Below are 25,571 nucleotides of genomic sequence, written 5' to 3' on the forward strand. Positions count from 1 at the left end.
ACTAACGTATCGGTGCATTGCAACCCAGTACCATACATAGAATAGTTAGTAGCAAGATGCAGTCGTGAGGAGACAAAATAATGCGGAGACAGTTGGAACATTTTTTAAACACAGTGCAGTGTTACGGTGCCCTCCACAATGGGGGCATATCCACGTACATCCTTGAACAAGACATATATGACTTCAAAAAATTATAGCAAGACTAAAGTGATGTGTTGTGTGTATTCAACAAAGATATTGATATTAAATCATGGGATCCAACGAAAGAAGCATCCCAGTGTGGTTGAAACTGACCCAAGTTATGCTTCATGTTTCTCAGGACTGCAAAACGGCTAGTGGACACTATCTCAATGATGGCTGCCACTACCCTGTGCAGAACTGTGACAGCTGACGACTAATTCAGGCCTACGAGAAAGAACAAACTGACCAATCTTCTCGAGATTTTATCTTACCTACTATGAGTACTCCTTTTGTCGGTAGATTTGAAGGTTCGAGTTGAAAGAAAACCAAAGTGCTTACATGTAATCCATAACTGGTCCCTTCGATGTCAGTTCAGTGTAAATGTAAGGCATAAGAGATGTTAAATATCTCGCTTTTAGAAAAGGAAAAGTAAAATCAGATCACAGAGATTTGACAATCCATGGCAGCATGACCTTGTGCTGATGCACTTTCAGACTGGCGTATTATAAGACACGTTACCTACCACAGGCATAAGATAAGAGCGATTTGAACCGGATTTCCAAGTTAAGCATTAGTGCTTAGTGCAACTTCCTTCTCAATCAGTGGGTTTAGCGTCAAAGTGTGACAGGACACATGGGGAAAAAGAACAGTAACCAAAATGTGGCCTCAGGTTCATGCCAGAGTGATCGTTCATCAAAACCAAAGCTTGGATAGATATACTTGGAAGTTAATAACTTGAACCCGGCAGGAGTATCTCACAATTGTGGGACCTAGCTTAGGATAACGATGGATAAATTATTACATGATTGGTTCATACAATCACTGATTCTGCAACAAACTCAAATCACATGGAAGAATACTTACTATTTACAATTTACATTTTACAACAAAATGGACCAGCTAATCTGTTGATCTTTCATCAACTTCCCAAAAGCTTGGACCGTATCACAGCTTATATATTTTGGCGAGTAAGGTTTTAAATAAACAAGGCAACAATGGAGACAGCCATGTCTCTTTATTTATACATTTAACAAAACAAGGTTCCATGACAAATTATAATTCCATAACATTTATATTGACACTTTCCATTTGATACTGAGAGCAAAAGAAAAAAGATCTGACAGAATTACCTTCAAAGCTTTACACTGAAATTCTTCAGTAAATATCTGCAGGACTGCAGCTCATACACATAACTTGGAAACCTCCTCACCCTTTATCACCCGATAGCCTCATCTCTCCTATAACAAGAAAGAAATGTAGCACCACATGATAAGTCGTTAAGTATAAGCAATTTAGAACAGCGTGATTTTAAGCAAAGAGCTAAAGAGTGAAAGCACATATCTTAAATGCAAATAGTTTGAATGGAAGATTCGCACTCCCCTTACAAACATACACTATCAGCTAAAATGGGGTATCAACTGGTCAGGTCGGTTGAGGAATACACAGAAGATTGTACTGTGGCGGCAGGTGCAGAAAAAATATCAGCAATTGAGCTGCAGACATTTACTGAATATAGATCAAATCCTATCAATATATACTTGCATGTTTTAACCAGCACGTAATCACTTTAACAGCAAGTAGGTAGTGCATCTGTAAATCAAAGCAGCTAAGGATCATGTAGTCTGGCTGCACCATTGTTCCGAGTAAAATCCAACAAACTTCTATAAATATTATGTTTTATAGAACTATAGATTTACTGATCAACTGTATCACAAACTACAGATTAGTGTGCTGTGCACTGAAGTCTCCACCCAGATCACGTCATACTCACAAGATCCTCAAACGGTTTCACGGCAAGCCAAATCACCAGTTACGTAATGCATCAATTATCAACATGAAACATGTCTAGGATTTTGCAACCCAGGTCTACAGTCAAAGTGGAGATCCAGGTAACCCAAAAATCAATAGTTTTGGGACAGCTTGTCATCAAACCTATAGGCCTGCAAAATTTACTCGTAATACTGTTATGCGTTATTATCAAAGTAGCTCAATATCGTAACACTATTGTCTTGTATTTCCCTTTTAGATAGAACTCCTCCTAATGTTTTAAAAAAAAGGTACGGAGGTCTACTGGCTTCTGGACTTTGACAAACAATTTCACATAGCTTCCTGCCTACACATTCCAGACTTACCAAAGAGTAAAGCTGCACTTGGCAATGCAGTTGATTATCATAATCATGTTTGTCCCACCCAATTTTGCCAATTTTAGTGTTTGTTTGACCTGCTTGAGCCTATTTTTGTGGCTAATTTCCAACATCGGATTATAAAATAAGCACAGTTCAGCAACCGCAAACTGAGCCTAATCCAGTACAAACTCTCTAACACTCAAGTAGAGGAAAATAACTCTTAACACTATGTGCTAACTTCCCCTTCTATTATAACCAATCATCTTGGAACAATAATAGCTGAACGATTGATTCAGCAGTTGTCATTCTACAGTTTTACTTTTGAGCCCCACTCGCATCCAGTTTTATGCAACCAATCAGAATTTGGTGGTTTGTCTGTTATTTCAACGGAACATGAAATCTGCTGGTCATTCAGGATGCAAATGCCATAAGCTTTGTGGAAATACCAAAACCATCTGGAGATGGTTACAGGCAAGGCAGTGGTTTTGAGATTGTACAGATCATCGGTTCAGAACCTAGTTTCCATGCCTCCATCGCCAAAGCAGTTGTCTTCAAAGCAATAATACCTACTACCTCCGTTCATAAATGTAAGATGTCTTACATTTAGGAACAGAGGATGTATTTTACAGCAGAGGAATGTGTTATTCAGACTGCAATTGTGTTCATTTTCCTGAGATGTGATACTTGTTATGGAGGTAGGCAGAAACCAGAAGTCTTCACAAATAATTCTTTAGTGCTTCTTATGGGTAGGGGTGATATACAGAAACAGAACTTTCATGTGGATCATCAAATGCAGCAGGTAGAGAAAAAGATGATGTACTGACAGTAAAAGGTACACATTCAGTATCTGTTGGAATGGCACGTCAGGTCGCACGCCCCAAAGATCAGCTCGGCTTCCTGGAACGGGCCAGGTGCAGCCCACGCCCACGTCTGCCGCCTCTTATGCGTGATGACCGTGTCTGTCACAGCTGCACGCACAGCTCCCTGAATCCCCGCCTGAATATGATCTCATTTGGAAAAAGGAATGATCCAATTTATAAGGAAAACTGGGTCCCTAAGGGGCAATACATCTTGCCTAGGCAAGAAACACAACAAACACCAAGTGCATCGATACAAGTACAACATAGGGCAAAGATCAACTGCCTAACGATCCAATGAATCTAGGTGGTTGTTGTGGTGCAGCACAGGATGTGACATAAGCACATACAGGGTAGCATTAGAAGCAGAGAGGAGGCTATCAAGGCAGCACATCATGCCAGTCGACAGCAGAGGCAAACTTCAAAGAACACCCGTGAGAGCTCCACCAAGGCAACACCGTAGCTAACAAAAGGGGGAGACCGCCGGTAGTTACGTCAAGGAGTTGTGCCATTACCAACCCCGAGCCATCCAGCACTCAAAGGAAGGGTGGTCATTGCCACATGGCAGACTGAGAGTGAAGACAGGGAAGCTCTGGCTCGACGAGCATGCACAAGGGAGAAGCACCATTTTGCCGCCAGAAAGGGCGGGAGGTGGTGAGAAAAGCCGCTGATGAAAAAGTGATATGTTCGTAGAGAATGCCGCTAGTGAAAATGTCTCCGGGGGAGGGTGTTAGTTGCCCAGAGTGAAGTGTAAATGAAGAGCGCTGATAACAACGAGAGCGACAACAACAATGGTCATCCAATGGCGGCTTGGTGGAGAAAATTGGAGGGAGCTCGTGGAGAATGCACAGAAATTCACCGGCGTATGGGAAGAAGATGAAGACAGCACCACCTACTTGGGACACAGCATGGATGCGCCGCCACTGTCGTGTCGGGCGAGCTGGCAAGGGATTTCTCCTCATCCCCACACATGCCGCAAAGAGGGCGGATGAGGAGGCCTGACATGCCACCAGGGTGGGATGCAGCGCCCGCGGGCGTTGCCGTAGTCAACCGGCGGCCGCCGGGTAGATTTCTCTGGCCTCCTCGCACACTCCAACCACCTCCACACCCCAGGCCCAACAAAACCGGTGGGCAGGCAGCAGATGGACACAGACCCGGGCACTGAGGGGCAAAGCCAAATCGACAAAGGCGAATAGTTGTCACTAGCAAAGGTTCAAGCACCTTGTCAAGGCCTAGGTATGGACCATGTGTCACAGATGCGTGGCCGCCACCGGGGAACCAGCAGGCGCAGTCTAGCACGAGGCTGATGGATCCGGGCCAGAGGATGATTTAGTCCTCTGGGAGTTCAAGGCTCAATCGCTTTACAGGATTTCCAAATCAAAGGAATATGAAAAGTAAAGGATTGGGATGCCCTCCCCACTCCAATCCATCGGAATTTTCCATGAGGTCTCACCTAATGCTAATAATCCTCATGAATTAGGCCAATATGGACACAATCCTAAGGAATCTAGTATCTCCATTCCTATGAAACGAATAACATATACATGAAAAAAACGAGGGTCAAAATCCTATGGGAATCCCCCAAAAATCCTGCAAACCGAATGAGCCCTCAACATGCAGAATCATGTGGAGGAGGCCTTCGAACCCCTTCCCGAGAGAGCCAAATGAAGGAAGAACAACATCAACATTGCTCTGCAGATGTATTCCACGATCAATCGATCACCGACGAGCTTTACGACTTCGTGTGGTTGACGATCAACACCGCCTACACCTTGTGGACTTGGCTCTAGACCTTCTTCTGCGACAACCAGCTAGGTTGCACCATTAACATCAGTTTGAAGTTCTACGCCGCCATCCAAGGCAACCCAACAACTGCCGCTTACTACCGCAAGCTCAAGAGCCTGACATCGCTAGCCCGTCTCCAACAGATCGCTCACGCTCCATATGATTTGCGGTCTCAGCCGCCGCTTCTAGATCATGGCCACTAGTTTGCCCATGTAGGTCCCATTCCCTACGTTTGTCCAGCCACGATTCCGGTCCTTCTCTAAGAGGTTGCCCTGGCCGAGAGTGAGCGCGCCTTTCGCAATGGATCTTCTTCAAACACTGATCATGCCAACAAGTGTCAGCCACCGTTCGAAGGTGGCTGCAGAGGTGGCCATCACAACACCGGACACATACAACAAGCATCAGCATCTAGATGGGGTACTTTGCACCATGGGGGACAACTCTCCCACAGCAAGTGCAGGCACCATGGGTACCACCCAATGTCGCGGGCATTCTCAGCCCACGCCCAACACCAGACCTACCCCATCGTCTCGCCTAGCAGTCTCCGCAAGCATGGGACCAATACTCCATGTTGAGTTTCGCCCTCAATGACATCGCGTTGCAAACTCCGGCACGGACTGGTTCATGGACACCGGCGCTTCCTCCCACGTCATAGGCAGTATGGCTAAGCTCTCCAAGTTCTCTTCCTCTTTAATAGATTCTCCTCATTAAATGATCATAGGTAATTGTACTAAGATACCCACCATAGCTACCGATTTGGCTTTCCTCGTCTCTCGACCATTTTCTCTTCAAAATGTCCCCGTTTTTCTTTTGAGAACCTAATTTCTATTCATTGTTTCACCCGTTATAACTTATGCAGTGTTGAATTTGATCCTCTCGGTTTCTCTATGAAGGACCTAGCCACCAGGAGAATGCTGATGAGATAGCAGCAACTGGCTGTACCCGATCTTCCCAAGGAATAACGCCACCCATGCCGCTCTGTCACTAGCGCCAATGATTTATGGCACCGCCACCTCGGCTACCCAGTGCAACCAATTTTTTAATTCATGCGATAGGCCACTTAAAAATTCAATAGTTTGGGTGGCCAAGGCGGTGATGCCATAAATTTCCAATGCTGGTGACAAATAGAGCAACATGGGTCGCGTGATTCCTCGAGGAGAATGGGTACAAATCACCGTCCCCATTGGGTCTTATCAGCATTTTCTTGGTGGCTCAGTCCTTCATAGAGAAACCGAGGGTGTCAAATTCAATAGTGCATAAGTTATCTTGAGTGAAACGAGGAACAAGTATTAGGTTCTTAACGATCGAAGGTGAAACAAGAACATTACGAAAAAAATGGTCGAGAGGTGAGGAAAGCCAACTAGTAGCTACGATGGGCATCTTAGTGTCGTTACATAGGACGATGTAATGAGGAGAATGCGCTCAAGAGATAGAGAACCTGGGGAGGTCATCTGCATTACCCGCGAAGTGGAAAGACTGGTATCCAAGAACTGGTCATGTCGAAGTTCCATTGAGGGTGACACTCAGCATAGAGTATTGGTCCCATGCCTAAAGAGACTGCATGGTAGGTGACACAATCGGGGAGGCCAGCTGTTAGGTGCCAAGGCGGGAGTCAAGAATGCCAGCGGTACCAAGTGGTACCTATGGCGCACTCACCTGTGGCGGGAGAGCTGTCCCCATGATGTGAAGTACCCCCCATCCAAGGTTGATTGCCGGTGACAAGCACCAGCTAGCCCTCGGTGCACTCACACTCAGCGAAGGCTACTCTTCAAGGAGTCAAATCGCGCCTAAACAAACGCCAGGAGGTGGAAAGGAGGTGGACATGCATGGCAAGAGAGCGGCCATGATCTAGAAGTGGTGGTTGAGACCACAAAACATCTGAAGCGTGAGCTATCTGTCGGAGACGGGCTTGCCGATGTCGACGAGGCTCTTGAGCTTGCAGCAGTAGGCGGCAATCGCCATGTCACCTTGGACATTGGCGCAAAAATGCGCACTAGTGTGAATGGCGCAACTTGACTGGTTGTCATGGAAGGTGCTTAGCCGAGTCCACGGGGTGTAGGCAGTGTTAGCCCGTCGACCACACAACGTCATAGAGCTCATGGGTGATCGTGGCATAGATCCACATAACAATGGTGATCTCATCATCCCTCCATTCGGCACTATCGTGACGGGGTTTGAAGATCTACATGTTATCTTGCATGTTGAACTTGCAATGGATAAAGTGGAAGTGTCACGCCACTTGGAGTAGTTGCCCACCACTGGATCAAGCTTGAAGTTGATGTAGTGCATGATGATGATGTGGTGCATCGACGGCACCCTCGGCACGGCAGAAATTGTAGCATGATTGTTGCTGGCGATGACTATAGTGTTGGGCCCCCGTAAGCACGGCTGCGAGAGTACCAAGTAGAGAAGTAGGCATAGGGGTGAGAATGTTAGTCATGGCTTCAATGATGTCACCAAGGGGGCGGCTACAAAGAGCTTTGATCCCAAGAACAATGGAAACACTTTGTACCTTGTATCGGTTCAATAGGGCGTGTGTATATACACGTACATGATAGAGATACAAGGGAAGAAATCTAGTCTGCACAAACCAGGCGCACGTGGCCGAGGGAGCAGTGTGTATAGTCGTGGGGTACACGGTCATCGCACACAAGAGGCAACAGACGTGGGCATGTGCTATGCCTAACCCATTCCAAGAAGCTGAGCTAGACATTGCGGCGTGTGGCCTAAAGTTCCATTCCAACATGGTAAGGTATCCTTCATATTTTCAAGACCCCGCAAATAGCTTTTGGAATCAAGTTAAGGGTAAGTGGTAGACTGGTTTCAAGGTTTCAATTTCGACAGCAAGAAAATTTCGCTGACCCTCGAAACCATAAAAAATTCCAGAATTACGTAAATATCCAAATTTATTTCGAACAAATCAACAAAATTTATGTTCAAATTTGAATAAATTTGAATTTAAACAATTGGATATATTTCTGTTGTAGCAGCTCTATCACACAAAAGCTGATATATCCCGTTGTTCCTAACATGGACTTACGGAGACCCAGGATCGATTCTCGGCAACCTCAAGTTTTTGGACAAATTTTCCTATAGCACGCATAAATTGAAATAGAATTTAAAAATATGGACTCATGGGTTCCGAAAACCAGAGACCTATGGGATGAGAGCAGAACCTGCCACTGGGTTATGCAAGGGTTATGTAAGAAAAAGAATTCCACCGTTCTTTATAAGAACAATTTTAAAATAACGAATGTTTTAAACGAAACACAATATTTCACTCACTGTTGAAACGATCAAAATTTCATGAAATTTCAGAAATTCCATCGATTTTGTTTCCTTGGCTGGTTTGTTAGAGGCAAGTCCCGAATATAATTGGTAGCCACAATGATTCTATCCCAACTGTGTTGCCCTCTTGACCTCACAGTTGATCACCTACATGGGCCACATATACGTAAGCAGGCTACCTCTCAGGACCATTCCCTATACTCTAATCCACCCTAGAACTACCTACCACAACATTATCGCACCAGACACTACTAAAATACTCAGTTCAAGTGAAGTGACAAGCATACTCAGTCTAGAATCACCTAAAATTGCCATGCAAGGCACAAATAAATACATCGTTTGTGGAATTAGACATGAAAGTAACTAAAATGGTGAAATTAACTCTTCATTAAGAATAGTTCTCATGCTCTAATGTTCTTTTACATCACTAAGTTCAGTATTACTACGAAGTTTTGCTCACAGTTTTAATGTTCTTTTACATCACTAAGTTCAGTATTACTACGAAGTTTTGCTCACAGTTTTAATGTTCTTTTACAGCACTAAGTTCAGTATTACTATCAAGTTTGCTCACAGTTTTTTTTTTTTTTGAAAATTCTTGTTTTGCCACAAATTTTTGTCTAGTTCTGGATATGGCATTGGAATTCCACCCTCTAGACATGCCACTAAAAATTTGTTGTGGTTATGGATTTACCAATTCAATTACTCGCATCAACCAGCGACAATTAATATGTATCGAAGGGAGTAGTTGACTATGTAATGACCCTTAAGTTTGATAGCTGAAAAGACCATTTTGCCCCTTGTTTTTTGTGCTTGTTAACTAGAAGAGGCGTGTTTCAGCAATTACTATTGATTGTCCATAGTGTTTGTTTTGAAGCTGCCAAGGCCAGGGGAAGCATATCCATTTTTCTCATTAACAGATTCAAGATGGTCATTATCGTATTTGACTTAACGGTCTGATAGGAAGTGGCAAATCAAAATTCCATTCTGGATTATAGTCTCAGTAAAGGCAACCTGTTGTTAGGAGAAAATCGACGCTGACCAGGGAACAACCAATCTGCAAAATGCATTAGCCAGGATACCAGAGGAAGAACACAAGCGCACAAAAAAAAGGCCAAATGATGAAGTCAAAGGGGATCCAACAAGCAAAGAAACCCACTAAAGAAGAGCACCAAGCCCATTGTCGACCACGAGCGTAGAACAAATTAGACTAAAAATACTCCCACCTTATCCTTCCACCTTAGTTCATCACTCATTTGACAAAGAGTTCTCCGTTCCTAAGTTTTTTTTGTAGGTCATCCTTCTTGTACCAAGGGCTCTCCATCGGCTAAAGAGGAAGCACCCCTAATAAAAAAGTTTACACTGTTGCCCACAGGCCCTCCATTAGCACGGAGCCGACCATCCCGATTGTGCTCAAGGTCACACCCATTAATGGGTTTACCCCCCCCCCCCCCCCTTCTTCGTAGGGTGCGCAAACCCAGTTAATATCATTGTGCCCTTTGCAGTCGTGTTCAATGCCAAACATCACGGTCATCGAGCAGACCCTTTTACTTAATCGATGATCCTATCCGGAGCTTGATAGGAAATCCTTCTCTATTGTCAGTTTTTTACTGCGACAACATATCCCAAATCAGTTAAGAAAGTAAACATCTAGCATTATAGAATACCAAGAGTCACCTCCACCTTAATTAGTTCACCAACATATGACGTGACCAACTAGCATAACAAAGACAGTATTCCTCAAAATGTATTCTGCAGACTGTCCTTGCCTTATGTCTATCTTCGTAGTTAGAGAAGAAATGTTGCATATAAGTCAACAAGTGTATGTACTCCATTTTCTTAGACCTATCTTTTGTAGCTTACAGACCATAATTTCGTTGAGTTGATGTGAACAGCAAGCACTACATCTTGTGATCTCTCGGCTTAATTTAAGTGAGGCACTTTCTTCCACTAAATCTCGTATTAGTACTGTCACCTCCGACAAAAATGCACTAAGTTCACATATTATTTTTACATATGAGTAGTATTGCCAGTTCATTAACCATGTATCCTATCATAATCGCCATCATTCAAACAAAGGCCAGGTAACAGCAAAGGGTGGTCTCTTATTGCTTCTAAAAGGAGTGCACATACAGCTTATCTGGATGTCTTACTTTACTATGGGGACTTAACCCATGACTTTTGAGCGCCATCCAGCAATGACGTCCTCTGGCAGGCCCCGAGTATTGACAAATGAATCCATTGAGAAAATAGTCTGCAACAAAAAATTCAAATGTTACAGTTAAGATAGGATGTTCAAGATCCACACTCCTGAATAGTATGCCCAAAAAACATAAGATATTAACAGTCAGATAGCTGACGTAATACAATAATAATCTATGTTAAAAATATTAATACAATAATATTCCGGTTTCTCTAAGGGAAACTTGCACCATGTAGTCAGCATAAAAATAGGCCATCATGACTTCTAAATAAGTAGGCCACGTGTATTATATTAAACTCATAATTAAGCATGGCCAGTCGTTCATATAAATGCCGGAATGATCTAAATAACATTCAGACATTCAGTTTCCGTCTGCTTAGTCATGATTTGTACTAAATAGTGAAGGGCAGAGCACACGTGCCATAAAAATACTCAGGAACTAGTATTTTCTGCTTATGCAACAGATAGAAAGATAAAAAAGCAAATGTGAATTTCTTGTACAAGATAAAAACATACCAAAGCCAGTTACACCTTTGATAACTAGTTAACTACCAATGACACATGTACCTTTGATTGTTACACTAGGTGAAAGATGGCATTAAACTCCACTCATTCATATCATTAAGTACCAACTACCAAAAGAACAAATGTAAATTCTTGTACAAGAAGAAAAAACATACCTTCATGTATGTTTTCACATGTGCAAGTGCATCTGGGACAGACCAATTCTTATAGTGACCAAGAGCAATCTCCATGTGATATAATTTCGGAGCAAGAGAGAGATCAGCAGCAGAAATTGTTCCACCATTGATAAATGGACCCTGCATTAAACAGCATCCAAGATCAATATCTAGCAATTTTAATCTATACAGGCAAAGGCAAGTAAATACTAAATGTCAACAACAAAACTAATGATTATAAAAACTACTAACATGACTATATATCGTTACTGCAATAGGTCAGCATAAGGTATCTGAAGAACTATGAATATCAAACTCGAGTATGCCTTCATGAATGTGCACACTGGCAATAATTTCTAGTACGAGGAGAAACAGTAGAAATAACCTTAGGTATATACGGAATTAAGGCCTGGGGGGTACCTTTAACAAGAAAGAAAAAAGAATCTAGTAATGGGCACATTAGAGCCACAAACCTGCTAGTGGTAACAAAAATGCCTAACATGAAGTACCCATACACGCTCGCACTGTTGACCTAGAACCATGTGTACTCCCATTTTTACATGATTCGGCTACAAACCGAAAGACTTTTATGCAAGCAGATATCAAAGCGAGAGAAAGAACCAAGCTTATTCCTTGATTTTTTGTTCAATTAGCTCAATAAGTTTAATTCACATTCGTGTGTATTACACATATGATATATAAACCTAAGTACAATTTTAATGTGAGTTTGCAGTTCCCCTATTCATTCCTATAAATGCAATAATATACAGCCTTCCAGGGGAGACGTTTGCTCAGGCTCATATGCTCTGTATTAACAGCAAATAGGAAAAGATAGTAAAAAAGAAATCTGAAATCATATGCTTCTGATTTTTATTTTTATTTTATTTTGCCCAGACCACCACAAATGTCTTTTATTCAAAAAAAAAAGCATGCAGTTAGAAGACACATCCATGTTCATTGTAAAAAAAAAGGATTTTCTCCTCTTTTTTTAATTTTTTTCGATTTTAGTGTTCACTCGGGAGCATATGAGCCTCAACCCGTTTTGATTTACCATACTTTTTCCCAACTATTGTAGGAAGTACTTATTTTGCATTTGTTTTCGTGTTTGCAAAACCGATGGCATGTAAGGCATACAGATGGATAAGATTGTGACACTCCACATATTTAAATCACTGTACAAATATGGAAAGCAGATAGGGCTACAGCATTGCAGAAGTAGCTATTCTCATCAAACCAATACTGGTTAGACTATCTCCTGAGACATTGATATTACCACTAAGCACACTTACATTGTCTTTTAGATAACTATCGAATGAAGTCAGCTCACTAAGTAGTGTCTGTTCTGTTCCATCATTGGTATCTTTGCTCTTGAGAAAGCCAACGAATGTGGAGAATATTTTTGATCCTCTGCAAAAAAAAAATTGTGCAAAATTGTTAGGATGGCAGTACTAACTATGAAATCCCGGCTTAATAGGAATGATAGACTACTCATATCAACAAGGTGCACGTTCTTTTCTAGGAGCCCATGTGAAAGGAACTTCAAAATTAAGCACGCTCGGCTTGGAGCAATTTGAGGATGGTGTGACCGACCGGGAAGTTGATCCCAGGCTAGTGATTGTATGTGGGGCTAGTATAGATCCCAGGCGCAACGGCCAGGAACCGGTGGGTTTAGGGCGTTACAATTGGTATCAAAGCCGACCCTCATGGTTACATGGGTGTGCGCAGGTCAGTGATGCATACATGGGGCACATGTGGATGCTGACACTGGCGTGCACAGACGTGTCACGTGTGCCAAGAGGGAATGTTCCTGCTGGGCCGACGGGGACATCGGTTCCTTTGAGGGGGTGTATGTGACATCTCGGCTTAATAGGAATGATAGACTACTCATATCAACAAGGTGCACCTTCTTCTCCGGGAGCCCAACCGAAAGGAACCTCAAAGTTAAGCTTGCTCGGCCTGTAGCAATTTGAGGATGGGTGACCGACCCGGAAGTTGATCCCAGGTGCGCACGTGTGGACAGGAAAGACTGTTGTTGGTATGTGGGTCCAGTTTAGATCCCAGTCGCAAGGGCCAAGAATTGGTGGGTGAACCAGTGGGTTTGGTCGGGGCGTTACACCAACACAAACGCCTTATAGTAAAAAAAAATCCAGAACCAAAAGTAACAAAAAAGGGCCATAGGCTATAACTGTGGACAGCATAGAGATATAATCATGTAAGAGATGTGCATGCTACAATTACTAATTTCATGTAATACTATTGATAAAGGCACCAGAAATACGACTTACATTGAAGCCTTTTCTGGTGGAGTTGCCAAGGATGGTTGAGGATACTTTTCTTCTAACACTTGTGTTATAACATCAGAATCAGCAATCCATTTGTCCTCGAGCTTTACAATAGGCACCTTACCTTCTGGGTTAATTGTAAACAACCTGGTGAAGTGCCAAAAAAAGATGACTGGCAATGGAACTATCAACAAAGGTAACAGCCACTAATAATATGAAATTCAAGAGGTTAGTTTTCTCATCCAGATGCGTACCAATCTGGTTTGTTAGCAAGATCAACTAGTTTTAATTCATAAGGCAGGTTTTTCTCCTCTATCGTCAACAAAACTCTCTGCGTGAAAGGACCTGCGAGCAACATGTAAACTTAACACAGAATAAAGATGTTTAAACAATAGATTATTAAAGTGATAGAATATGCAATGCAGCCAAATTTATCAGTTAGGGCATTGCACTCCTAATATCACAGAAGACGGTAGTTCATGCTCTTGGATTCTAGGAATACACTGCTGCCCACATGTTGTTGTTCTTTTGTAAAAATTCAGACGCCAATATAGATGGCCATCACTGACTTGCAGGATGAATACTTTTATTTTTTTTAAATGATTACTGACAAAAAAATAACAGTGTGGTATGTCTTATTACTCTAATCAAGTGAAATGTGTAGTTATTACACCCACCCACAATAAAGCATTTATGTAGTGATGTAGACAGAGTTTGCTTGGTCTCTAGTCCATTATGAAACCCGATCATTTCAAATGACATAGGCTGACAAATTACTTGAAAAAAGGTGCTACGGTTAGTCTGCATAATAGAATCTTAAATATCTATAACTTATTAGTATGCAGCCAGACCCCGGTAACTTTTGGTAAACCCAAAAAACAAATCATAGGAGTGTTAGCATATTTTGTAGTCCGGCGAATACCTAATATGAAAGGGTGGCGGTTCCACTGAGGAATAAACTGAAAGGACTCAACAAAATTCTTAGCCTGACAAACTAGCAATATAGTACCAGAGTCATCATCAACATTCTCGAAAAATTCAAGACAACTAGTGAAGATGAAGAATTACCAAGAAAAAACGAATCAATTTCCTATAGTGCATTGGGTAAACCAATTATGTTTACATATATAGATCTTATGGACAAGTACTTGACACCCAAAAACACAGGGATGGTAACTCAGAGAATCACACAAACCCGAATGCCGTTTGTCAAATCTGGTTCAGCCCCAACTATGCGCTGTAACAACTAGAGTACAACCACTTCGCTGACTCTGATATCTCCTTTGTTCCATGCGTTCCATCACATGGATATGGGAACAAAATATGCTAACCACTGTGCCACTAAACTTCAAACCATCAAATATCCTATTGCAGTTTTCCCCAATTCTTTTGCACAGCTGAGTATACTTCTGCCCAAACCAAAAGCAGAGCAAAAACAACGGAGATGCCATCTACAATTCTACACTACCAATACGTCCAGTCCCTTGCATTTTCAATGCATATGCCATAAACAAATCGAGCGAGCGGGCACACAGATGGAGAGAGAGCTCACAGTCGCCGAGGCGGTCGGGGACGGTGATGGAGGCCTTGGCGCAGACCTCCAGCGGCTCGGCCGAGGCGCGGGCAGTGAAGGCGCGGCGCGGCGGCGAAGCGCGGGCCGGGAGGAGGCGGCGGCCGCGGCGGAAGGTTGTGGCGAGGAGGGTCGAGGAGGAGCCGGCGGTGGTGGCGGTGGCGCAGGTGGTGGTGCGGAGCAGGACAGCCATGACTAGAAGCTGGTCCCCGGTGTCAGGCGGCGGCGAGCTGTGGGAGGAGAGGTGGAGGCGGAAGGAGGGCTTATCTCGGCGGGCGTGATACGTGCGCTTCCTTCGGATTCCCCGTGCGTCTCCGTCTCCAGAGGCTTCTCGTCGCGGGTTTTCCGTGTGAGGCGTGAAGCATTTGGAGCCCATTAGGCCTTCTTGGATCCATTTAAGTTTTTTCAGTCACCATTTAAGCCTTCTTACCTTCTTGGTTTTCCCTCAAAAAAAAAAACCTTCTTGGTTTATCCGAAATCACAGGTAAGGGTACCTTTTGCAAAAGTCACTCTCCCCTTCTCTTGTGGTAACAATTAACTCATTTTGCAGGTGTGATACTTGTCGTAACTTAGGAGTTTTGTGTTTTTTCGTTCAGTTTTTCTCTTGTCATGTGTCCAAATCACGAGTTGCTTTCGCCGTTGCATTTATCGCGTCGAGCTATTTGAATCTAGATCCCATGTTAATAGCTTGAACGAATTTTTTCTTTCGAAAAGCCGAAAATCGAAAGAACAAAAAAAGAGAAACCAAACCAACGACAAATCAGAAGAAAACAAACCGGAAACCCGAAAAAACAAACATGAACCGAATAAAACAGAAATAGAAAGCACAATTGTGCTTTTCACCTTTTCTTTAAGCACAATTGTGCTCCCCTTTCATTTTTCAAGAAACAAAGCTTTCTTTTCGTGGAGGCACAACTGACATTTTCACTTTTGAAAAGGACAGTTGTACTTCTCAACAAAGCACGATTGTGTTTTTCGCTTTTCAAAAACAAAAACACAGATGTGATTCACACCAAAGCACAGTTGTGCTTTTCCGTGAAGCACAACTTGTTGAAAAAATAATATGCGATTTCAAATATTATTAAAATTCAAAATAAATATATTATTTTGAAAAAAAATCATCTTTAAAAAAATCACAAATTCGAAAAACTGAAATAAAAAATGTTTTCAAAAATGTTCATGATAGAGAAATCATGCTCGAATTTCATAAAAACGTTTCTAATTGTAAAAATTATTTTTTGTTTTCCACTAAAAGTTCCATATTTTTTAAATGTTTGGAGTTTCAAAAATTCATGTTTTTTGAAAAATATTTTCGCTTTTAGAAAATATTTTAAATTTCACAATTTGTTCTCAAATTTTCTTTTTAGAAATATCTGCTACAGTAACATAGGCCGATTCCCTCCAATGCTTCATCGTTGCATATGCAAGCTCTTCACTCGTGCGCCAATGGGCCAGCCCAGTCGGGCGGCCGCCTCTTCACTTCCGAACAATCTGCCGCTTACTGCCGCACATAGGAGCTACAGCAAACCGGTGCACTGTAACTAGCCAGTTCACTACAGTGAACATTTTTAAAATCTGAGAACACTTCTTGATAAAAGCAAACACTATTTTAAAAATTGTCATTTTTTGAAAAGCCCCCGAAAAATCAAAACAAGAACAGTTTTGAAAACACGTACAATTTTTTAATTCCAATTTTCTTAAAACGAAGATTTTTAGAAAAACATAACTTTTTTAAAAAATCCGAATATTTTAAGAAAAGATCGAACATTTTTATTAAAAAGGAAGCATTTTGTGCACAAAAAATCAAAATATTTTATTACGAAATAATCATTTTTCGAAATGTATGAACACTAAAATAAAAATCAAAAATTGTAACAGAACCTTCTAGAAGGTCCCTAAACACGTAAAACCCAGACAAGAACCTTTTGGAATATTCCTAAACTGAGATTGGCCCTTTTCTCATTCACTTGTCGTTCCTCTCAATGAAGTGCCAACTGTTAGAGACACAATGCGTCAAATAGGGATTTGTGAATTTTGCCACCCGCTCGATGAGGCAAGCACGCCTTGTACTCCCTCTGTTCCGAATTACTTGTCGCAGGTATGGATGTATCTATAGATACATCCATTACTGCGACGAGTAATTTGGAACGGAGGGAGTAGGTGCCTTATCTGTTTGGCATTTTGTCTGTGGGCTTTTCGGCGACGTGATCTTTTCGCGGGGGGAGGGGGGCAGCATGGGCTGATCCGCGTAACAAATAATATGAGCGGGTGCGGCTATACGGGCGCTCCTAACTGGCGCCTTCAGCGCCGGCTGGAGTTTCTGGCGCCCACGCTCTTCCTAATATGGGCCGGCCCATGACGTGGCAAAAACCGAAGCGCTCGCTGCTCACAACCAAAACGCTCGAAAAAGAAGCTGAGCGAGGGAATCGAACCCGCATGTTAGATTCCTCTATGCATCTTGCAAACCACTTGACTATCCACATACTCGTGATTTAATTCACCGCAAACATTATAATAATAACAGTAGCCGCGCTATTTGTGTATCAATTCTATTTTGGGAATTAATTGACAAGAATTTGGATAAACGTGATTTTCTTTCAAAAAAAGGAAAGTCAATTTGGATAAACATGATTTTCTTTAAGAAAAAGGAAAGTTCACAGATTTCAAAAGGAGTTTCATGAACAAGCAAAGGAACATTGGTCTATTCAAAAAAAGTTCACGAATTAGAAAAATGTTCACATATTCACAAAGTTCATAAACATGGAAAAAAGTTCACTAATTTGAGAAACAATTTCAAGAATTCAAAAAATGATCGTGAGTTTGAAAACATTCATCGTTTTGAAAAATAGTTCATTGAATTTGGAAAAAATCTTCGAATTTGAGAATAGTTCATCGAATTGGAGAAAAGTTCATCGACTCTAAAAAAAGTTCATAGAACGAGAAAAAAGTTCATCGAATTTCAAAAAAAGTTCACCAAATTTGAGAAAAGTTTGTATAATTTGAAAAAACGTTCATCGACTTTGAAAAAAGTTCATCAAATGTGAGAAAAGTTGATCAAATTTCAAAAAATGTTCCTCAATTTTGAAAAAATGTTCCTCAATTTGGAAAAAATGTTCGTCGATTCTAAAAAAAGTTCATCGATTCTGAAAAAAGTTCATCTTATTCATCTTTGTGAACCTTTTTCAAAACCGATGAACTTTCAGAAAAGTTCATCGGTTTTGAAAAAGGTTCACAAACTTCAAAAAAAATTTATCAAACTTGAGAAAAAGTTCATCGAATTTCAACAAATACCACCGAATTTGAAAAAAGGTCATCTTATTTGAAAAGATTTCATTGAATTTGAAAATAGTTCACATATTTGGAAAAATAAAAGTTCATCAAATTTGAAAAAGTTCATCGAATTGGAAAAACAGTGCATGAATTTTGAAAAAAGTTCATCAAATTTGAAAAATAGTTCACATATTTGGAAAAAGAAAAGTTCATCAAATTTTAAAAAAGTTCATGAATTTTGAGAAAAGTTCATCAAATTTGAAAAAACGTTCATAAAATTCCGTGAATTTTTTATATCGAATTAGAAAAATAAAAATAATAAAGAAAATGGAAAAAGGAAACGAGTAAATAAATGAAGAAAGAAGAAATAAAAAAGAAAAAAAGAAAAGGAGAAGCAAAAAGAATAGGAAAAGGAAAAACGACAAAGAATAGCACAAAGAAGAAGCTGCAGATTATCAAAGAGCTCCACTTGCTGGGGTGGTTAGCTAGTGTTGCGCGGGATCGAATCCTTGTCAGCGCCTATTTTTTGCAGTTGTATACGTATGAAGGAGAAGAAATGAACATGGGCTGGCCCATCGGGGACGGGGGGGTGTGCGCCATGTACCATTAACACTATAACGCTTACAGTGAGGGAACCTTCCGACTCAATGAAGTGCGTACAGCATGGCCCAGCCCAGTTCATGGGAGGCCACGGCCTCATTTTTTCTTCTTTCTTTCATGTTCCTGTTTTAGTTTTTTATCATGTTTCTTTTGTTTATACTTCCACATATTCAAAATAACTATAAAATAAAAACCAATTTGCGCAATACATTTGAAAAATCCTAAATTTAATTAAAAATATTAATCCAAGCATTTGAAAAAATGTGGAACAGGTATTTGAAAAAAATTATATTAGTAGGTTGCGACCTTGTTAAAGAAAAATAATCTGTTTTCAAATATTTTCCCAGTTTTTTTTTTAATTTTTACCAGTTTTCTTTGTTCCTTTCTATAAAAAGTTATTTCTTTTCCGTTACTCACTAGTTTTTTCCTCTTCTTTCATTTCTCTTTGTTTTTTTCGTTTTTCATTGTGTTTTCTTTTGTTTTATCTCGGGTACTTATTGGTTTTGTATAAACATTTTTGGTACAAATCTAATACATTTTTCTAATCCATGTTTACCATTTTTGAAATAAAACATTAACATTTATTAATACATAGTCAACAAGTTTTCTCTATACATATAACGTTTTTCAAATGTTAGATTATAATTTTTTAATACATATCCAACATTTTTTGTATACACATTTAAGCTTTTTCCAAAACCTAGATTTAAAATTTTAAATACAAGTTTAAGAACTTTTCAATATATGGACAACATTTTTGCATACATTTAACATATTTTCAGATAATTGATTAACCTTTTTCAAATATAAGATTAATATTTTTTGAATACATGGTAAACATTTCTTTAACACACATTTTACTATTTTTAAATGCTTCATTAAATAATTTAAAAGGTAAATTTAACATTTTTTAATACATGTTCACTTTTTTTTTATTTACAATTTAACATTTTCCAAACGCTATATTAACATTTTTTCACAAACAAGTTTAATTTTTTTTAATACATGCTCAACATTTTTTATACACATTAAAAAATTTCAAATGCTTGATTATCATTTGTCAAATAATTTCTAGATCTTTTTAAAATGCTTCGGTTAACATTTTTTAAATACACGGTCATTTTTTCACACACATTATATATTGTTTGTATAGATAAAACATTTTCTCTGTGTTCATTTAACATTTTAAAGTGCTTGGTTAACATATTTTTTGCAAATGTTTTATGTAAAGTGTTTGGTTTAATATATTTATTTATAATATTTAGAAGTACAAAAATATAAGAGAAAAAAACAAAAAACGTCGAAAAATAGGTTGTGGCCTCCTGTGCACTGGCCGGCCCATACGCTCGCGCGACTGCAAGGTGCTTCAGCGAGTCGGAAGGTTGCCTCGCTAGAAGCGAGGTATAGCCGACTTCGGTTCCACGAGCTTGTCATTCATTTTGGAAACTTCTGAACAATTATTATTTTTTCTCTTTCTGATTTCTAATATCTCATTCAGTCCGCACACGCCACCTGATAAGCAACGGGCTGGCCCGTGTAGGTGAGTGCTTTTTGTTTCGAGAAACTTGTCCTTCGTTTTATGGGGTCGACTTCCTTTGTTTTTTGCTGGTGTGTTTTCCATGAGATCTTTTACTACTATTGTTTGCATTGTTAGTTTTTCAGGGAAAATCATGAAAAAATTATAAATGTATGGAAATTTATTTTTATTTATTTATGAACCTTATCTTTTTAATTTCTGAATAATTTTTCATATTCGCGAACTTTTTCTATTAATTAGTGAAAATTCTTTAAAATTTACAAACACTATTTAAATTCATGATTTTGTTTATAATTATTGAATGTATTTCCAATTCATGAAAAATTGTAAAATGTGGCAAACAATTTTTTATTGTTAACATTCTATTTTTAGCTTGAACGAGTAGCGGAGACTAAGGGAGCGGGGAAAGCGATCGAATGAGAGGAGGGAGAGGTCCAGTCCAAACCTAGATTTTTTTTTTGGTAAGCCCAAGCCTAGCTAGCGAGCTAGCAAGGCGCTCATGGTCGTTGTTAGAGGACGCCCCGTTCTTTCCCACAAGTTTGCTACCCTAGCAAGCTGTTGGGTTACCATTGCTTGCATGGCTACAGCATACCGCACGCGTTGCTGGTGTAATTGGTTGATGACATTTTTGGTTCCGATAATATGAGAATCAAAATTAAACATACATATGACTTATTATATCTTATTATGTATAGTTGTAAAATATTTATTGAATATGAGTAAAATATTTGAATGGAAAAAAAATTCCCATGCATGGTGGCATGTTAAGGTGGGGTTATCTCATCAGAATTGTAGTATGAGATTGCATGCTTCCCTATTGAGATAAATAATTTAGTGGGAATTAGTGTCTCAGGTAAATAGGATTTCGGTTTGGGAAGGTTCTAATTCTAATGATTCCGATTTTGAGAAGCTTGTAGAAGGTTCCGGTTTAATTTTCTTAATATATGTTCAGTTTTTTCGTCTGTAGATTTTAATCTTTTTAAGTTTTGTTTTTCCTTGTCGATTTTTTGTTTTACTTTTATTTTCAAAAAGTTCATAGTTTGTTAAAAATGTTCCCAAAATTTAAAATTCTTTATGCAATGTACAAAATCTTCACAAACATTTTATGAAAATGTTCACAACTTTGTGGTAACAAAATTTGAAAACTAAAATATGCATTTAAAGAAACTGAAAGGCGGAATAAACCAAGAATGCCAAATGAAACAGGAAAATCATGAATAAAGTACTACTCTCTGGCAACAAACATAGCAAACGCCAGACCGACGTTTTAACACTTGTGCGGCACCTCTTCAATTTGGCGACCTCCTACTTAGCGCTTTACGCACATTTGGAATGAATTGGTGCTCACGCGCTCGTTGCATGCGACAACTCATCAACACGCCAAACATGCACGATCGCTTGGTCGTCACCCCTTGCTTCGTTCGCTTAGTAATGGTTGACCAGTTGACTACAGACTTTCAAAAAAGTCCCAAATTTTTAAAAAATATTCACGAAATAGAAAAAAGTGTTCGCGGATTTGAAAAATGTTCATCAAGTTGAAAAAAGTTCATGAAATTGGAACATGTTTCTGAATTTGGAGAAGTTTATGAATTTGAGAAAGGTTCCCAAATTTCAAAAATTTCATGTATTTGAAAAAGTGAATTGGAGAAAAGTTCAAAGATTTGGTACAAGTTTGCATTCAAAAAAGTTCAAGAATTTTAAAAACGTTAATGCATTTAAATAAATGTGCAGGAATTTAGAAAACATTCAAAAAATTGAAACAATTCAATAAATCTGGAAAAAAGTTCACAAATTTGAAAACATAATCACAAATTTGACAAAAGTTCACGGATTTGATGAAGTTCACAAATCATTAGTGTGATAATGTCAAAAAATATATTGTAAACAAAAATAAAATAGGAAACAGGAAAAATACGAAGAACAAAAAAAGAGCAAAAAAAGAGCAAAAACCAATGGAAAACCCACCGAAAAAAACATAGAAAGAAACAGTATTGTACCCGATGAGTTGGCCCACTTAGGAAACCCTGCGTACGCTGGGTGTGTGCATTATTTACAATTTTGCCTACAAGTGGTGCAAGAATCACTAAATAGGTTTCCTGTCCAATTTGATGCTTATAGTCCCTTCGGTTTGGGGAGCACTTGTTCCGCGCGTAAAATGGTTGATGGGGCTACAAATCTGCATTACGGATTTTAAACTGTTCATCAAATTAAATTTTCAAAAAAGTGCTTTTAAATTGATTTGTGTTTTTTCTAGAATTTCAATATATTTTTTTAAAAGTAAGTTTACAAAATATTCCTAAATTTTAAAATTAAAAATATTCAAAAGTATGCGTGCTTTTTTAAACATGTAATCATAAAAACGTCCATAATTTAAAAATTAGTGATGAATTTTAGAAAACATGATTTTAAAAAGGAAAAGCAACAAAACAAAAGAAGAAGAGAAGTATAAGAAAAAATGAACACGGAAAGACAAACTGAAGAAATGAAATAAAACTCGTAAAACCAGCAGTGGAAACACAAATAAAAAGGAAAATCATGTGTAGAACCTTCTAGAACCATCCTAAAAACGGGGTTGCAAAAAGGAAAGAACCTTGTACTATGCCGGCCCAATAATGTGCACGAGAGTGCATGTTTGGTCTCCACGCACCATGTTATGCACCAAATAGGATTCCGGTGTGGCATGTTGTTCATGGTTTTCTTGGTCCATTCCTATCTCTTCATTTGTTTGTCATGCTTAGATTTTGTAACTACTTTATGAAATATAAACCAAATCGTTGAACTACAACATTGAATAAATATGCATCCATACACCATTCATCAATGCACTCACCACCAATCTCGTGAGGTCTTCGCACCTAATGTAGATCATGGAAAGGGTTGTAGAGCGAAACGCCACTGGGTAAAGACCAAGTTTTGGCGAAAGGCTAACACACCTTATCTTCGGTGCACAATCACATGAACCGGCTCCACTAAAACATATCGTAAAAAAGGAAATTAAAACATGAGCACTGCTATATGGATGACACTATGCACACGATTTACAAACGAGAGTCAAATCAGTCCGTTGATGCATGTCAACAGCCGGCAACACAGCCACAGATGGGCGGTCGTGCACTGGTTGTGCATGGTGTTTGACGTGTGTACAACAGTTTCATTAAAACATATCAACATATGTTCTTGTTTGTAATTTGAACATAATCGAAGAAGCCATTGCATTTCAGTTTTTATGTAAAAGGGATTAAAAAAACGAAGGACCATGTCGCTCTTACAAAAGCCGGCAATTCTCCACAAAAACGTCCCTCGAGCTACCACGCAAGGAATGCGGGAACAACTGATGTGACGATCAAAGAGGGATCACAAGTTAAACATCATGAAGCTTAGGGCTAGCCCAGTGCATTATATCTTAAGCAATGTCATACATATTAATTGTATGTATAGACACAACTTCTCTAATGGCTTGTATATAGTATTGTATGCAAAAGTGTGTATATTCAGTATGTTTTGTGAGGCAGAAAAACATTACTTGTCTCAACTTCGATCATAAAGAGCTATGTATAGATTAAGATGTGGCAAAACTCCATTTCCTCGTCAAATAGACTGATACATGAGATTTTTACCTCAATATCATGCTTTAGATATAGTACACATTGCAGCACTATGAGTGCCTTAGTTTTTTCATACGATTCACAAGTTTGGATAGACAAGCCGTTCACTAGCAATGTAGTTGCTACATCGGAGGTGTAGTGGAACTTATGAAGTTATGTGAAGAAAATAGTCATGTAGCAAACATCAAGTATTAATGTGGCTTACATTGGGTGCTACTTTAGCCAAAACAATTTTGGAGTACATAAGTTAAATACTTATTATGGCTCCTCGACAAAATTCTTTGTAAGGGATTGTATGTAAGCAACATTTTAAGTTGAACTTTAATTTTGTTCGCAAGAGAATGGAAAGGTAATTACATCTAGTTTCACTATCGTTGGGTCAATACTTCGAAGGAGGAAGACGATGCTAGGTTGGATGAGCAAATTGCGGAAACCACCAAATATTGGGGCCAATTTTGTAAGAAACACTTACTATACGGGTTTATTACACAAAACATCACCTATTTGTTCTATTGCCTTGCACTGAGTTCTAAGTTCTAACACATTTTTTGTCTCAGATGACATGATTCATGTGGGGTGGATCTCGCTTGTAAGTGCACTCGTAAAAAAAGATACCGGTCAATGTCCAATAGATATCACTCCCTCTAATCTAAATTAATCATTCAACTTGAGATCAGAGGGAGTAAGATCTATTGGACATGTGGTCCAAATGAGCTCAAATTTACATGAATCAGTATCGACTATATGTATGATTTACTGGATTGTTTTTTGTTTCCGAAAATGTTGAATTTTGAACCAAAGAAATTTGAATGAGCAACTAAAATTGTCAATCTCCCAAACATGCGGTCCAAATGAGTTGAAAATTTCCAAGATTAGTATTGGGTAGGTGTATAATTTATTTATTTTAATTCTTTTGAAAATGTTAAATTTTGAACAAAATATTAATTGAAACAACTAAAAATACCAATATGTCGCAAATTATGGTTGAGAGAAAATTTTTTCGATCAGTACTTGCTACATTTGCTAGTATAATTTACTGGATTCTTTATGCATCATTTTAAAAACTTGATTTTTCATATATTTTCTGAAAATATTGAATTATTGTCTTATTGAGCTGCAAAATAATGTGATTAACTAAAACTAGATGCAGCAAATTACTCTGATATTGATGTCCTGTACTCCTTCCGGTTCATATTAGTTATCGCAGTCTTAGTACAACATTTGTTATGGCTCCGAGGGAGTACAAAAAATTTGTGGGGAAATTGCACAAACCACCTACTTTTGGTGATAGTTTTGCACAGAACACCTACTTTACGAGTTTGTTGCATAAAACACCACATAATGGGGTAATTCGTTGCAGCTAGGTCTAATCCGCCATTTGGGTGTGTTAACATAATTTCTGATAAGTGGGTCCAATTTGTAAGTGCACCGTGGCAAAAAAAATGCATCAGCACCCAACTAGAACTGTCCATATCTCACAATTCTTTGCTTCAATTGAGCTGAATTTTTCCCAGAATATTAGTGAGTGCATGTATGATTTATTGGCTTTTTACATTTTTTGAAAATGCTAAATTTGAACAAAAATTAATTG

General features: G+C 39.2%; 1 protein-coding gene across 2 annotated transcripts; it reads right to left on the reverse strand.

The window, feature by feature from the left end:
- Positions 1 to 1,161: 1,161 nt before the first annotated feature.
- Positions 1,162 to 15,300, reverse strand: LOC123149683 (probable glutathione S-transferase DHAR2, chloroplastic). Of its 2 annotated transcripts, none has more exons than XM_044569392.1 (7): positions 14,951 to 15,300; positions 13,653 to 13,743; positions 13,402 to 13,545; positions 12,406 to 12,523; positions 11,117 to 11,257; positions 10,367 to 10,487; positions 1,162 to 1,418 (listed from the first exon to the last, which is right to left on the reverse strand). In XM_044569392.1, the coding sequence occupies exons 1-6, from the start codon at positions 15,159 to 15,161 to the stop codon at positions 10,401 to 10,403; spliced, it is 792 nt and encodes a 263-aa protein (XP_044425327.1). In that variant the 5' UTR covers positions 15,162 to 15,300; the 3' UTR covers positions 1,162 to 1,418; positions 10,367 to 10,400. The 2 variants fall into 2 exon arrangements, with proteins under 2 accessions (XP_044425327.1, XP_044425326.1); XM_044569391.1 differs by having other exon boundaries at positions 10,387 to 10,487; positions 14,951 to 15,296.
- Between the last annotated feature and the right edge of the window lie 10,271 nt (positions 15,301 to 25,571).

Source organism: Triticum aestivum, chromosome 7A, assembly GCF_018294505.1.
Source record: "Triticum aestivum cultivar Chinese Spring chromosome 7A, IWGSC CS RefSeq v2.1, whole genome shotgun sequence".
NCBI classification, from domain to species: domain Eukaryota; kingdom Viridiplantae; phylum Streptophyta; class Magnoliopsida; order Poales; family Poaceae; genus Triticum; species Triticum aestivum.

What these genes read in the sequence shown, in the direction of transcription:
- LOC123149683 (XM_044569392.1), bottom strand. Translation starts at nt 15,161, where the DNA reads ATGGCTGTCCTGCTCCGCACCACCACCTGCGCCACCGCCACCACCGCC. An exon ending in CCCCGACCGCCTCGGCGACT is followed by an intron (nt 13,744 to 14,950) that starts GTGAGCTCTCTC and finishes TGTTGCTCGCAG; the next exon opens with GTCCTTTCACGCAGAGAGTT. An exon ending in CCACCAGAAAAGGCTTCAAT is followed by an intron (nt 12,524 to 13,401) that starts GTAAGTCGTATT and finishes TTTTTTTTGCAG; the next exon opens with AGGATCAAAAATATTCTCCA.